We start from the raw sequence: 15,061 nt of genomic DNA on the forward strand, positions 1-15,061 counted from the left end.
TAAAGAAGAGCAACCAAAGGTAGAACCCAGCTCGGCCAGTGGGAGCAAGAAGAGGATGGACGACCGATCGCGAGATAATTAGCGTCCGAGCAAGCGGCCCGACAACAAGTTCAAGACGTACACTCCTCTTAACAAGACGCCCGAACAAGTCTTGATGGAGATCCAGGACAAACGCATCCTCAAGTGGCTGAGCAAGTTGAAATCTGATCCTGGTAAAAGGAGAAAATAAATACTGGCATTTTCATCGGGATCATGGTCGTTCAACGAGCGACTGTTTCGACCTCAAACAAGTGATCGAAGCGCTCATCCGCAGCAGACACCTTGGCAAACATGTCAGTCATCAAGGAGATCGGGTTGCCTCAAAAGACGAGCTACCCATCAATAATGAACCAACTGGGGAAATCCGCACCATCTTCGGAGGTCTTGCCGGAGGAGGAGATTCGAACCGAGCTCGGAGAGCCCACACAAGGAGCATCGGTTACCCCTAATCGGAATGAGAAGTCCTTTCCACCACCAGGCCTTCAAAAGAACAAAAAATAGAAACTTGCAGCTTGACCTTTACTGAAGAAGACACTCGAGGAGTCCACCATCCGCACAACGATGCGCTCGTGGTCACGATGACCATAGCCAACCGCAAGGTATTCCGACTTCTCGTGGATACCGGATCCTCGGCTGACATCCTCTTTGCACAAGCGTTCGACAAGATGGGATTAGGTCGATCCCGACTTCGAGCCGTCAGAACTCCTTTGCTCGGATTCTCAGGTGTAGAGTCATACTCGAAGGATTAATACAACTCCCACTCACCACCGGAGACGGACAGAACCATGTAACCACAATGATCGACTTTTTGGTGGTGGACTACTCGTCTGTCTACGATGCAATCCTAGGCCGACCCTCTCTCAATGCCCTGCGAGCGGTAGTCTCGACCTATCACTTGGCGATGAAGTTCCCAACCGATCAAGGCGTCGGGTTGGTCAGAGGAGACCAACATGAAGCTCGACAGTGCTACACGATGGCACTAAGGGCTTCGCATCAGACGATGACCATTGCCTCGTTGGACCCTCGAGAAGACTCTGGAGAGAGGGGCTGTCCTGTGGAGGACCTCGTTCCCATTCCACTCGATAGTTCCGATCCATCTAGAACGGTTTAGGTCGGGTCGTCTCTGACATCTCCGCTGCGGGACAGGATTATACACCTCCTTCGACAATATGCGGACATCTTCGCATGGTCCCATGAAGATATGCCTGACATCGACCCGAAAATCATTGTTCATCGGTTGAATGTTGATCCCGATCACCGACCAATTTGACAGAAGCGCAGACCGCTCGACCCTGAGTGATACGCAGTAATTGGAGAAGTCGACAAGCTCCTCAAAGTTGGTTTCATCGAAGAGGTTTACTACCCCGACTAGATAGCCAATATCGTTTGGGTTAAAAAGTCCAACGGGAAATGGCGGGCATGTGTTGACTACACTGACTTGAATAAGGCCTGTCCCAAAGATAGTTTTCCTCTCCCTCGAATTGATCAGCTTGTCGACAGTACGGCAAGGCACGAGCTACTAAGTTTTATGGATGCCTATTCTAGCTATAATCAGATTGTAATGCATCCATATGACAAGTGAAAAACAACCTTTGTCACTAACAAAGGCCTTTATTGTTACCGAGTTATGCCATTCAGATTAAAAAATGTCGGAGCTACTTATCAGCGCCTCGTCAACAAGATATTCGCACGTCAGATTGGGCGGACAATGGAAGTCTACGTGGACGATATGCTCGTCAAGAGCGTTAAAGCCACGGATCATGTCTCTGATCTCGAGGAAATGTTCCTGGTTCTTCGGGAATATCAGATGAAGCTGAATCCAAATAAATGTGCTTTCAGGGTTAGCTCGGGAAAATTCCTCGGTTTTTTGGTCAACCAGCGAGGAATCGAAGTGAACCCTGAAAAGATTAAAGCACTGCTCGACATGAAGTCACCAGAAACAACGAAAGATGTCTAGCGCCTTACAAGAAGGATTGCCGCTCTCAATCGCTTTGTATCCCGAGCTACAGACAAATGCCTCCCATTCTTCAAACAGTTGAAAGGGAAGCAAGTCGTAGACTAGATAGGACATTTCAAGAACTCAAGCGATACTTGGGGTCGCCACCATTGCTCTCTAAACCCGAACAAGGAGAATTGCTGCTCTTGTATTTGATTGGTTTGAATGCAACGATCAGCTCGACCTTGATTAGGGAGCACGAAGGGAAGCAACTCCCGGTGTACTACGTGAGTAAGGCCTTGGTGTTAGCCGAAACGAGATATCCAGACTTAGAAAAGTTGGCGTTGGCACTGGTCGTTTCCTCTCGACGATTGCGACCATACTTCCAGGCCCCTACCATCATCGTCTTGACAGATCAACCTCTTCGCCAAGTGCTGCAAAAACCCGAAGCTTCGGGAAGGCCAACCAAGTGGGCAATCGAACTAAGTGAGTTTGACATCAAGTATCGACCCCAAACAACTATTAAAGGTCAAGCAGTGGCTGACTTCATCGTCGAGCTTACCCCAACACTCGAACAAGGATCCGAGCTGAACCCTCAGTTTGAGGAAAATTCTGATATGATCATCCAGGCCGACATCGATCTGAACAAAGTTCCGATCCGACCGTTCAGGGCGACCTGAACGTTCTACCCGGGTCAGAACTTGTTCCGCCCGAACAAATGTTCGGTTCTCGGGCTGATCTTGACCTGCCCAGATGGACGTTATATGTTAATGGCTTAACCAACTCTAAATCCAGCGGGGCCGGGATAGTCACGGATACTCCAGATCATGTATGTATGCAATATGCCTTAAGATTTGGTTTCCAAGCCTCCAACAATGCAACAGAATATGAAGCCCTGCTCGCTGGACTAAGGTTGGCAGCGGCTATGGGAGCCCAATACCTTGAAGTCTTAAGCGATTCACAACTGGTCATCAATCAAATAGCCGAGGAATACCAAGCCAAGAAGGAACGCATGAAAGCATACCTACGGAAAGCTAAGGAATTAATCGGTAGATTCCAGAAGTGCAACGTCGGCCTGGTTCCTCGAGCAGAGAACTCCAAGGCTGATATGTTAGCAAAGTTAGCTACCACGGATGAAGATGATATCCCAAAATCAATTCCGATTGAATTCCTCACCAAACTGAGCATTAACGAATTTGACCTTGCTATAGCTCTTTTGGTAAGCTCGGAGTCAACTTGGATGGATCCAATTATCGATTTCCCCAAGGAGGATAAGCTACCTGAAGATCGAATGGAAGCGCGCAAGCTACGGACTAAGGCAACTCGTTACACCATGGTCAATGACATCTTATATAAAAAAGGGTTCTACCTCCCTTATCTCAAATGTCTCCGGCCGGATGCAACAGCGTACGTCTTAAGGGAAACCCGTGAAGGTATTTGCGGAAACCACTCTAGCGCCCATCCCATAAGGTCATTCGGCAGGTGTACTGTTGGCCGACCATTCAAGCTGATGCTCGGCAGTATACCCGTAAATGCGATAAATGCCAGCTCTTCACAAACATACCTCGACAACCTCTCGAAGAACTGACCCCCATGGCCGTGCCATGGCTGTTCGCCCAATGGGGCATCAACATCATCGGTCCCCTCCCGACGAGTAAAGGCAAGACCAAGTTTGCTATTTTACAAAGTGGGTCGAAGCCGAGCCTCTAGCAAAGATTACTGAGCAGAAGATAACAGACTTCGTTTGGAAAAACATCGTGTGCATGTTTGGTATTCCCCTCACGATTGTCTCTGATATCGGGAAGCAGTTCAACAACAAACAATTCCGAGGAATGTGCGAAAACCTCATGATCCAGAATGTTTATTCCTCGCCCCGGCATCCGCGGGCTAGTGGGCAGGTAGAAGCAGTCAAGAAGATCATCAAACACCATCTTCGGACTGAGCTCGAAAAGTCCAAGGGAACATGGCCAAAAGAACTCCCCAATGTTCTTTGGACATATCGAACTACAGCCCAGACAGTCACTGGGGAAACTCCTTTTTCTTTAGCCTTCGGAGCCGAAGCCGTTACCCCAGTAGAAATCAGGGTACCAACTACTTGGACTGAGTCCTTCGACGAACAACAGAACTCCGAGTTAATGGCTTTAGATCTCGATCTTCTTGAGGAAAGAAGAGAACAAGCTCGGATCCGGACTGCAATCCGACAACAACAAGTAGCACGTTTCTACAACGCCAGGGTAAAAGTTAGGAGGTTCCGAGCTGGGGACTTAGTCCTTCGAAGAACCTTCCAAAACACTAAGGAACTTGGCTCAGGAACCTTAGGCCCTAACTAGGAAGGACCTTACGTGGTGACAAGTACAAGCCAACCTGGATTGTACTGTCTTGAAGATCCGGAAGGTCAGCTCCTAACTCACTCATGGAATGCTGAACATCTCAAGATCTACCATCCCTAAGGAACCGATTCATACCGATTACATGGTTTACTGTATACTAATCCGGTTTGAGTTAGTGCAATAAAATCCTACATTCTGTTTCTTACTCTGCGCCTATGGACAACCATTCGTCGAAAAGATCTACAGAGGGCTTCCCAAGCCAACTGGGAAGAATAACCCCTATCAATGTGCCGACCCACCAAGTGGTGGTTGATTTCCACACTACTAGCACTTACATAGTAAGCGGAATACTATTAAGGATTCTCCTTGGTAAAAAAGGAAAAAAACCAAGTTGACTGATCGGATCTCGAAAGAAAGAGCAAACCTCCGATGGTTACCACAACTAAGGTTTTCGACGGATCGACCCTCTTCCCAAGATCCGATCTAACTACTTGATCCGATTTATCTACTTAGACAAATTCACATACAAGCGCAATGCGAAAAAGTGAAATTGTATTGATAAAGCTCCAAGGAGCGTATTACATTAAAATCCACAAAAATTGAAGGTACTAAAGGGGCTCGTCTTTAAGCCTCGAGGGGGTGGGGGGTGCTTAGAAGGCACGTCTTTAGCAGGGGCCTCAGATTCAGAGCTAGCATCTTCGAAGCCAGAGAGGTCTAATTCAGGATAGGCCTCGTTAACTTCTTCGATGCACTTCATGAATGCCATCTGGTACAAGGCATCCCTGTCTTCCAAATATTCTTTAGAGGACTTGAATTCCTTGACGGCATCCACGCAAGCTGAGGAGATGGCCGCCTGAGCCTCTATCTCAGCCTTCTCGAGTTTTGCCTTTAGCTCCCCATTGTCGGCCTCCCATCGAGCCAACCTATCAGAAGCCTCGGCGAGAAGCTTCTTTGTCGCCTCCAGCTCGGCCGCCATATCTGAAGCTTGAGCATCCGCGGTAGAGCGAGCTTGGTCAGTCGTAACGGCCGCAGCTTTAGAATCCTCGGCAGCAATGCGGAATTGTTTGGCTTTAACTCCCTTTTGTAAGAGTTTATTCTCGCTCTCCCACGCTTCCTTCCGCAAGTGCATAATATCACGGTGCACCTTCAGGAAGCAAGGGGTGAACTGCCAAAAGAACAAGAGAAGGTGTCAGAACTCGAATGGAGAAAGGGAAAAAGTACTTAAGAGGATCGACTCACCCCAAGGAAACTCATCGTCACGGACGCAAGGATCACGTCTGATGAAGAATCCAACATGCCGAGGAATTCAACAGTGGGGATGTGCCGTTCTACCCAAGGCATGAGCTCCTATATGACTCTGTGCGTCATCTTGGAAGGACACTATCTCTCCTCCTGAACCTTAGAAGGCCCAGTAGGAGGCCCGCTGGTCTCAGTGGCCTCTACGGGCCGAGCCTCGGCAGAAGGCTCAGCAGCTCCCTGGACCTCGGCGGGACGGACCTCTTCGCGAGTGGTCGCCTCGACCGACCCTTCAGCAGCAACAGGGGCAGGCTCAGCAGCAGTTGCCTCATCCTCAATCTCTACGACAGTAGGAGACGAAGGTAGGAGACGAAGGATCGACTCTCCACTTGCTCTTGGAGGTCGTCTTCGTCTTCTTCGTCGGCATAGTCTCCTCAGGAAGAGGTGTCTTGCGCTTTGAGACGGGCTTTAACAAAGGACGAGCTTCAGGCATCTCTACATAAGTAGAACGGAAGAGGATTTAGATGCAAATTCAGAAAATTTTCTATGCTAAAGGTCAGCCAAAGCTCTTACCCATGAGTTCGGTATTAAGACCTAACTTAAGTAGAAGCTCCGATTGAAGAAGTCTTCTCCAAGATTGGTTTTCCTCTCCTAGTGACCTTGCTCCTTGGATCCGAGTAAGAGATTCGTCTCTGAGGAGGGACGGGTGTTTGGGAATATCCGCTTAAAAAAAAGGCATGCACAGACTATTTAAAACACTGGCGACCGACCAATTGAAGAGCAACAAAAAAAGAACTAAGTCCAAGGAAAGCCGACCTGGAGCAGTGAATGTGGTGGGAACCAAGCCACGACGCAAAGTTAAGCCCGATACTTCCCAACCGCTAGAAGCCCAGAATCACTTGTCCTTCCATTTTTTATTGGAGGTCGGGACATCTGTGACCATACCCCCTTTGGTCCCTCTCTAAGTGTAGAGGTAGTACCAGCCCTTATGAAATTGGTTGGGCTTCACTTGTTACATATGGAGGAATTTGTCGACTTTAAGGTTGGGTTGCTTGAGGTTAGATCAAAGGACGGAATAGCCGATCAACGCCCTCCAAGCATTGGGGATCTGCTGTCCTGGAGCCAACTCTAGACGAGCAAGTACCCGTCTTACCATGTTTTGCAGAGGGAGCCTCAGGCCACACTGAAGGGCGACTTGAAAAATGGCAACTGCTCCCTTTGGAGGATGAGTGGGGAGCTCGTTTGGTGAGGGGATTCGGAGGACGACCGACTCGGGTATATGGTACCCCAGTCTAATCCAAGCTAGGTCAGCCTCCTTGAGGGATGACCTCACGGGACCCTTCTCCTACTCCTCATCCTCCCTAGGGGATTCGTCTAATTCCCCCTCAATAGGCAGATCGCGCTCTGCCCTAACTGGATGCTCTGCCGGGGATGTTTCCAACACTCGCGACGATTGCGACGCTTGGAAATCGGCGTCGCTCATCATCACCAACGGCGATGGTGAGTTCGACATCGGGCGAAGGCTACTCTCTCCACTGTCGCCAACGGAGGTCCCCTCCCACGAGCTTAGTAAGTTTGACATGGCAGTTAGTCCAACAAATGCCGGGAGTCGGTAACGAAGAAGAAAAGAGAAAAGGGAGGGGGTGAGTCGAAAAACAGGGCTCACAGAAGGGAGATCGTCGCCCTGTCACCACCGGTGATTTCACAATGCAGATCGCCGGAAATCGTCCCTGCAAGCGGCGACGAAGGGGAAGACGCAAAGGGAAGAAATGCAAACGGACTCGAAAGGGTTAGGGCTTCACTTATATAAGGGAGCCACGTTGCAGCGTTTAAACGCTCCCATTAATGCAGGCCCTGTATGACGCCCCCTCAACTATCTTGTCTCGACACATGGCGTGACCCCGCTCGTCACTCGACCCTGTCACCGAGAAATGACCACGCGTCGCTCTCTCACTGGTCAGGCACCAAAAAGATGGCCTGGCAACTCATTGGCCTTGAGCCACGACACGCCGCCTCGACTATGCCGTACATGATTACTGACACGCCTCGACTCCCGTGTTGGTCGCCATACTCGGCATTTATGACGGAACAGTCCGACCTACTTTCCGAGTCTGTGCAACCAACTCGAAAGTAGGGGGGGCTTACTGTTGTGGGAAAAACGGGTTGGCTCATGAAGGCAGGTCGAACTAGCAACCAACACAAACCACAAACCCATGAGCCGAGCTACTCATGGGGTAACTGCTGTCAGAGCAGAGCCGACCATAGGATAGGTCGGCACGACCATAGGTCGGTATGACATTCGGCGAGCTTCCCCGAAGAATAGCTTAATAGGGTTGTCAGGCCTTGCAAAGGAAGCTAAGAACTACTAGAGTCGATGATCACAAGGACATCACAAGCTTGCTTGGTTGGTATTATCATCGAAACGATACCGACCTACTGATATCTCGGTATTGTCCGTCTCCAAGGCGTTGTCTGACTCTACTGTCCGACGTTATCTATGGGTCGGGCGGGTCTATTGGCTTTCGACTGACGTCCGATCCTATCCAAAGCAAACGACTCGGAGATCACTCCTGAGATCTTAGGGGATAGGGTTGGAATCCCAAAGATCTCGAATGTCGGAGATCTCGGGATTATCTCCCAGATATGAGGAGTCCTAAACAGAAAGGATCTCCAATGGTGTGATCTTCTTCCCTTTAACAAATAAGATCTTCCGACTATGTGATCTTGCCTCTATTATAAATAGGGAAGCCTCTAAACGGTGAAAGGTAAGGTACACACAAAAATAGAACCCAAAAACTCTTATAGACTGATGACTCTTTTCCTTTGAGATCATTTCTACAAAGACCCAAATTCCTGACTTTGGCATCGGAGGGTCCTCTGCATAAGCCAGGGTCTTCCTCGTTTGTTTTATGTGTAGGCACCCAGGGGTTTAAGAAATTTCCATCGGAAAACCGCATCAACAGGCACGTTCCACACTCAAGGGATAAATTTTTAGGTTTGATGATTACGGTTAGGATGAGGAAAATCTGAAATTTGAAGTATTAGGGTTAATGGGAATTAAGAATTTTGGAATTAGGGTTTTCTTCGAAATTGGGGAAAATCTAGGAAAGTTAGGAATTTTAGGTTTAGGGTTAGAGTTTCAGGGATGGAAGAAAGGGGTTTTGATATAATGATGGTGGGAAACCAAAAGAGGTAGGTGGGATTCACACGTGTGGCCATACGGTCACACGTGTGGCCATACGGTCACACGTGTGGCATGAGAAGATGGGTGTAGATTGGTTAGGGTTTGGATTGTGGATGGGTATGGGCAAGTTGGGTTTAGGGGAAGACGAAGATCTGGGATGGGGAGAATGAGGAACTTGAAGAAAATACCTGGATGGGGGAGAAAAAAGAAGATGGTGTGGGGATAGAGATGGAGACCTCGCACCTCCGTTGATGAAGATTAGCCTCGCACCAATCTTCCTTCCAAATTGCATGGAATTATCTTAAAATCGCATGAAGATGGGAGAAGAAAGAAAGAGCTTTTTATTTTTATTTTTATTTTTAATTTAAATATCACAAAATCCAATAAGGTTGGAACTCCATCCCCCATGTGCTTTTATTATTAAAAATTCGGAATTAAAAATTTAACATAATTACAACTATGCCACTCACTTAAGTGAAGTGGCCCATTGTCTATATTAATAAAACTAAAACATTTATTATCAATCTCTCTCAACCATCAAATAAATCCTAAAAATAACAAAAAACATCAAGAAACAAGATCGGAGTCCAAGGGGCCTTGATCTAAAAGTTCTAGTGGCCTGATGGCCTGATTGACAAGATCCAACGGTCGGATGGACACGAAACAGAAATCTTATGACAAAAAATGATCTCCTAAGCAGCCCACATGCATCATCCCAAGGTGGGGTCTTCTTGATGCATGTGTAATGCATGTGGGGTCTTCAAAATGGCCCGGCGGGCCCCATCTGGAACTTGTCTCCCATCCACAAAGAAAGCTGCGCTAATGTCGGTGGTCGTCTTCGTCTCTGGTACATCCGAGTAGGTCCTCTGATGTCCCCATCATGGGGAGTTCTACCGCTAAAGCTATCTTCCTACCTAGACAATTGATGGAGAAATATAAGGAACGGAAGGATCTCCACATGGTGTCTATTAATTTAGAGAAAACATACAATAGAGTCCTTAGAGAGTTAATTTGGTGGGTGTTGGGAAACAAAGGAGTTTCAAGAGGATATATTGACATGATTAATGAAATGTATGAGGGAGCGGTAACAAATGTCCGGGCTACTAGTGGAGCGACAAGTGAGTTATCAATTACTTTAGGCTTGCACCAGTTATTGATATTGAGCCCTCACCTTTTTACACTGCTTATGGACGAAATAACCAGGAATTTGCAGGAAGATATCCCATTATGTATGTTGTTTGCAGATGACATGGTCTTGATTAACAAGATGGGGGAGAGAATAAACCCAAAGCTAGATTTATGTAGAAGTTCTTTAGAATCTAAATGATTTAAAATTAGTCAGACTAAAATAGAGTATATGGAGTGCAATTTAGTAACAATAAGAGTAGAAACGAGGAAGTAGGTAAGATTTTTGATCAAGTAGCTTTCTAAGATGACCACTTTCGATGTCTTGGGTCGATAATTTATGGGAGTGGAGAGATTGAGAAGGATGTTTCCCATAGAACTAGGCACTGTGTAAGAAATGGAGATGTGCCTTTTGTGTTTTATGTGATCGTCGTGTCCCAATCAAACTGGAAGGGAAATTTTATAGGATAGCTATAAGACTAGCCATGCTTTATGGAATAAAACGATGGGCAGTTAAGGAACAACATGTTCATATGGAGCTGAAATGAGATTGTTTAGGTGGATGAGTGGCAAGACGAGGATAGAATTAGACAGAATGCCTTTGAGGCAACTTGGGAGTAGCACCAATAGGTAATAAGATGAGAGAAAGCAATCGGTTTGGTCATGTGCCACGGAGACCAAGAACTGCAACAGTTAGGTGTGAGTGGGTACAAGTTGACAGCTCTTAAGGGGTAAGGGGAAGACCCAAAAAGGCATGCGTGCAGGGAGTAAGAAAAGTCTTGATGACTTATGGTCTAGCTAAAGTTATGGCCCTTGACTCCTTGATAGAGCGGAGCAAGATTCATGTAGTCGACCCCAATTAGTTAGGAAGGTGTAGATGACTATGATGATAATGATTTATTTCTTCTATTATGTCTAACAATACTGTATGTGATTTGTATAAAACAAAATCTTCATTGTTTATTTATTTATTTCGTTTTCTTTTGATCTGTTGTTATCAGATGAAAACTCATTGATTATGGTTTCTTGCACAGCTTAAAGCTTTGACATCTCTATGTACACTCTTCAAGCAAAGATCTGGCGAAGAAGTTGTGCAGATTGTTCCACAATGGGTATGTTTCATTTCTTATTCCTTCTAAATGTCAAAATGTTTAGGAACTTAATATTAACCATCACATCCACTTCTTTTTTTAAAAAAATGTAAAATTAGTATTTTTGTTTCATCAACTCTTTTTGGACAGAAAACAGTTGCATAATATGGTTTATACCATTCTACAATGCATAACCATTAAAATAATGATTTTTTTTTTTTCACTCATGAATTCTTTTATAATGGTTGATACTGCCCCTTATTTTAATGAAGGATGTTCAAAATAAGAAGCTTAATGCTGTTAATACTATGATAATATTATTTAGTTGATTTCAGAGAAGCTGGAAGGCTCTTGTCTTAGCCTAACTGATGTAGCATTCTACAATGCTGTTAATAACTATATAACCATTAAAAAAATGTTTTTTTTTTTTTAATGTTTTTGTTTTTGTTTTTGTTTTTATTGCACTTATGAATTCTTTTTGTAATTGTTGATACTGTCCATTATTTTAATAAAGGATGTTCAAAATAACAGTCTTAATGCTGTTAATACTATTATTTAGTTGATTTTGGAGAAGCTAGAAGGCTGTTGTCTTAGCCTTACTGAAGTTGATTCCTGATTTTTTTTTTTTGGTGTTATGAGAGGCATGAAGCAGTGTTGAGGGGTTGAGGTGTCGAGCCCTATGAGGCTAGGCATGAGCTTCAAGGTGTATTTGTTGTCTAATGTCTTAAATCTGTCTATAATAGGGTTTGTCGATGTCATCGACAGACCACTTGATCCCATCAAGAAAATCTGGAAAAATTCAAGTTGATTGTTGGATAGTTTTGGAGGTTTCTACTCGATGGCATTGAAGGATCTTCAATGTCTGTTGAAGCCTTCGAAGGACCCATCGAAGGTGCACGGAGTTTTGCGTCAGTGCGTGGTTTGTTTCCTATTCCAGTTGGTAGTATATATATCGGGTGTAATTGGGATTAAGGCTTTCTAAGTTGTTCTAAAGGTTCAAGGGCATAGCTAGGGTTTCAAAGGAGATTCGAGGGTTGTTTGAATCGGTAAAATTTACTATGTCTTGTAATATTGCTTTCATAGTGCATTACTCGTCGCTTTGTGCCGTCGTCTTTTCCTGAAAGGGTTTTTCCACATAAAATTCGGATTGCCTTCTTGTTGGGTTTGTTTGTGCGATTGCGATTACTTTTCATGATTCTGCTCTGTGTGTTTTCGTGAGTCCCAACTGTATTGATGTGTAAGCCTCTAAAAATATGTTCAAAAATATTTAAAATAGAAAGGAAAAATGTAGAAACTTTGGAAGGACTCGGTCATTGAAAAATATTTTGTAGATACTGTAGAATGTGGAAGGCAAGAGGGTGTGTTAGTTTTTCACCATGCGATATGATTTATTGGTTAGTGTTATTATGGAACTGTAGATTACTATTACTGAGTAGCAAATTGAATAAATAGCTATACTAATGAATCTATGACAGTAAGTACAAAGCCTGAAGTTAGCATTCACACGCATGGACAATGCAATCAATTAATTCATACGGTCTGTTAGATATGGCCCATGTTTAATGCCCCACCCTTCACAATGCCTGGTAGTTCTATAACTAGGTGAGTTCCCGCTTTGAATCATGCTTTGGACTCTGCTCCCTTTCCTGCATCCTAGCTTTGTATACTCTCTAAACATTTAGAAACAGATGCTTCCCCACTCTTGCACCCGAAGCCAAGGTTTTAAATAACAGTTTCTGTGGGTGTATTGTTCCCCACTGAGCCAAAATATGGGCTGATACGGCTTTTATATCAGGCTCAATTTTTCCTCAAAAATTTTAGAAAATACAAAATGTGGGGAAAAATGTAAAACACCAATATGCATGTCTTATTTTTGTGTTTTGGACGTTTTCAATAGTGTATGGGACCACTCTTTGGTAAGAATGCTGTTTGTTGGGCTAAAGAGTTGAAAGATGAGTTGTTTTCATTTTTATTTAAGATGTTGAGTGTTTGACTTGTAAACTTTTGATGATTTTAAAAATTGGTATGAGATACGGTATATCACCAATCATCTTCATTAGTTCATGTATAAAGATATAGTTATATGCTATAGATCATATTGTAAAGTGTTTATAGACCAAGGGGTCGTTTGGCACCATGGATTTTTATTTTTTTTCGAGGGGGGTTGGGAGGATTTCAAATCCCCTGGTATGTTTGACACCATAAAGTAACTGGGGGTTTCAAATCCATGCTGAAAGCTTGGATTACGTCTAAAATCCTTCCAAGAGTTGCATGTGTAACATGTGTGTCACTAGACTATTAATCTATTGGGCACATGGCCCATTGATGATATCCCAAAATAATTAGATTATCAATTGCTTCACTATAATTACTTTAATATGATGATTTGCACCGTCCAAATGTTAGCCATGTAAATCAACAGTTAAAAATCGTTGGTTAGTCACTCGGATGTAATCTTGTGCTTGTGGCCCATCCGAGACTTGGAATTTCATTATTTTCAGGCAAAGTATATATTTCAACAGGCTTGTTACAATCATTGTGTCAAACATTACATACATACAATAATTAGAGGTATTAAAGTTAATTTAGTAATTAAATTCAAACCCCTGTAAATATACTATGCATAGCTGCTTTTGAATTAGAGGGGATTCTAAATTCCGGGTGCCAAGCACAATGAGAGGATTCCAAATCCAGGGGGTTCCAAATCCAAGTGGTTCCAAATCCACGCTCCCAAACAGGCCCTAAGGTGTAGTTCATCAATCATCATTAAAATTTTCAACTAGGTAGGTAGTACTTTATCAATATCATGATTCCGGATATCTAGCTATTGTGTAGTGCAAAGGTTAAAAAATGCAGGTTATGGCAATATAATTACTTAACTACCAAGTACTCATTGCACACTTGTCAATACCATGTGGAGGTTCAAGTGGGTTGAATATGGTCATCAACAAGGTTGTGGTAGTGCGGTTGACCATTTCCTTACTGACAACACTAGGGTGGATAGATAGATAAATAGTTGCACGTCTTCTCTAGACAATGGGTAAGGTGACTACTAAGAATATGGATATTGATATGGTTGCACCCTGGATGGACATCTGATAGCCAAGATGAGGCCGGTTGATGTACCATATGTCCTTTGATCATTGCCACCATCATCATCTCCACCACTGTTAGGGTTGATAATCCTCTTCAGATAGCATGAGTCTTTATCATCTAGATCAATGATCTTGATCAGCATGGTGTACAATGTCATCATGAGGATAGGGATAGGAGATATGTACCATTGCTATTATTCCTTCCTCTGAGGGAGAGACCTCATTCCAGCTCGATGGCTAGGAGAATCTCTCTAGAGGAAGAGGTCTAACAGCTCTCGACTAAGAGGAAGATTAGGAGCGAGATGATCTCGATCTATGACTTCAGTGCTGAAGGATAAAGGAAAAGGGAGATTCGAGGAGTCGAGAGAAGGGCCTTATTTCAAAAATGATTCTCTTTGTGTGCGTGGTGAGAGCTCCTCTTACTAGAGTTCCTATGTAGAGAGCCTCTCCAAAAGGTAGTGCCCCCTCCGGTTAAAGAAAAAGCTTCGGTTATGGCTTCCCCACCAGGAGAGGTCACCTTGAAGTCATCATTTGTGGAAAGAAGCCTATGGTGGCTAGTTTGGATCTTGAGCCTACCATTGGAAATGTCTATACCAGAGGAATAACCCCCTACCATATCTTCTTTCGAGACTACCCTACTCTCTTCGTCACCAACTTCCCAGAAGACTAGAACGAATACCAATTCACCAAAGTCTTTAGGAAGGTAGAGGTGGTTATCTAGAAGAAGAACGAATCTCCCTCTAGTTGTGTCTTTGCCTTTCACATGGAGAGTGCTAAGGTGGTTGTTCATGCAATCGCTATCCATCCAAATCGCTCAATATGGTCAGGACTTCGTTAGTAAAGGCTTAGGCGGGAAGGTCAGAGGTTATAGACTTTCAATCTGCAAGGCAGTCAATCCTCTTGAGATCTTTGGTCGTTTGTTCAGAGGTGCTGTGGTTGGAGCCTTTACTGTTACCCCTATACCAATGGATACTGATATCCAAAATGTGGCCAGGAAGTTAGATGGTCTTCGGGTCTAGAAAGTA

General features: G+C 44.5%; 1 protein-coding gene across 2 annotated transcripts in view; it reads left to right on the forward strand.

The window, feature by feature from the left end:
- LOC131223924 (E3 ubiquitin-protein ligase listerin) overlaps nucleotides 1-15,061 on the forward strand; it is a 172,841-nt gene that overhangs the window by 20,679 nt on the left and 137,101 nt on the right. For both annotated transcript variants that reach the window (XM_058219514.1, XM_058219513.1), the window contains one exon: nucleotides 10,885-10,962. In XM_058219514.1, coding sequence (XP_058075497.1) covers nucleotides 10,885-10,962 — 78 coding nt within the window. The remainder of the gene's footprint in view (nucleotides 1-10,884; nucleotides 10,963-15,061) is intronic.

The sequence above is a fragment of the Magnolia sinica genome, chromosome 13, assembly GCF_029962835.1.
Source record: "Magnolia sinica isolate HGM2019 chromosome 13, MsV1, whole genome shotgun sequence".
NCBI classification, from domain to species: domain Eukaryota; kingdom Viridiplantae; phylum Streptophyta; class Magnoliopsida; order Magnoliales; family Magnoliaceae; genus Magnolia; species Magnolia sinica.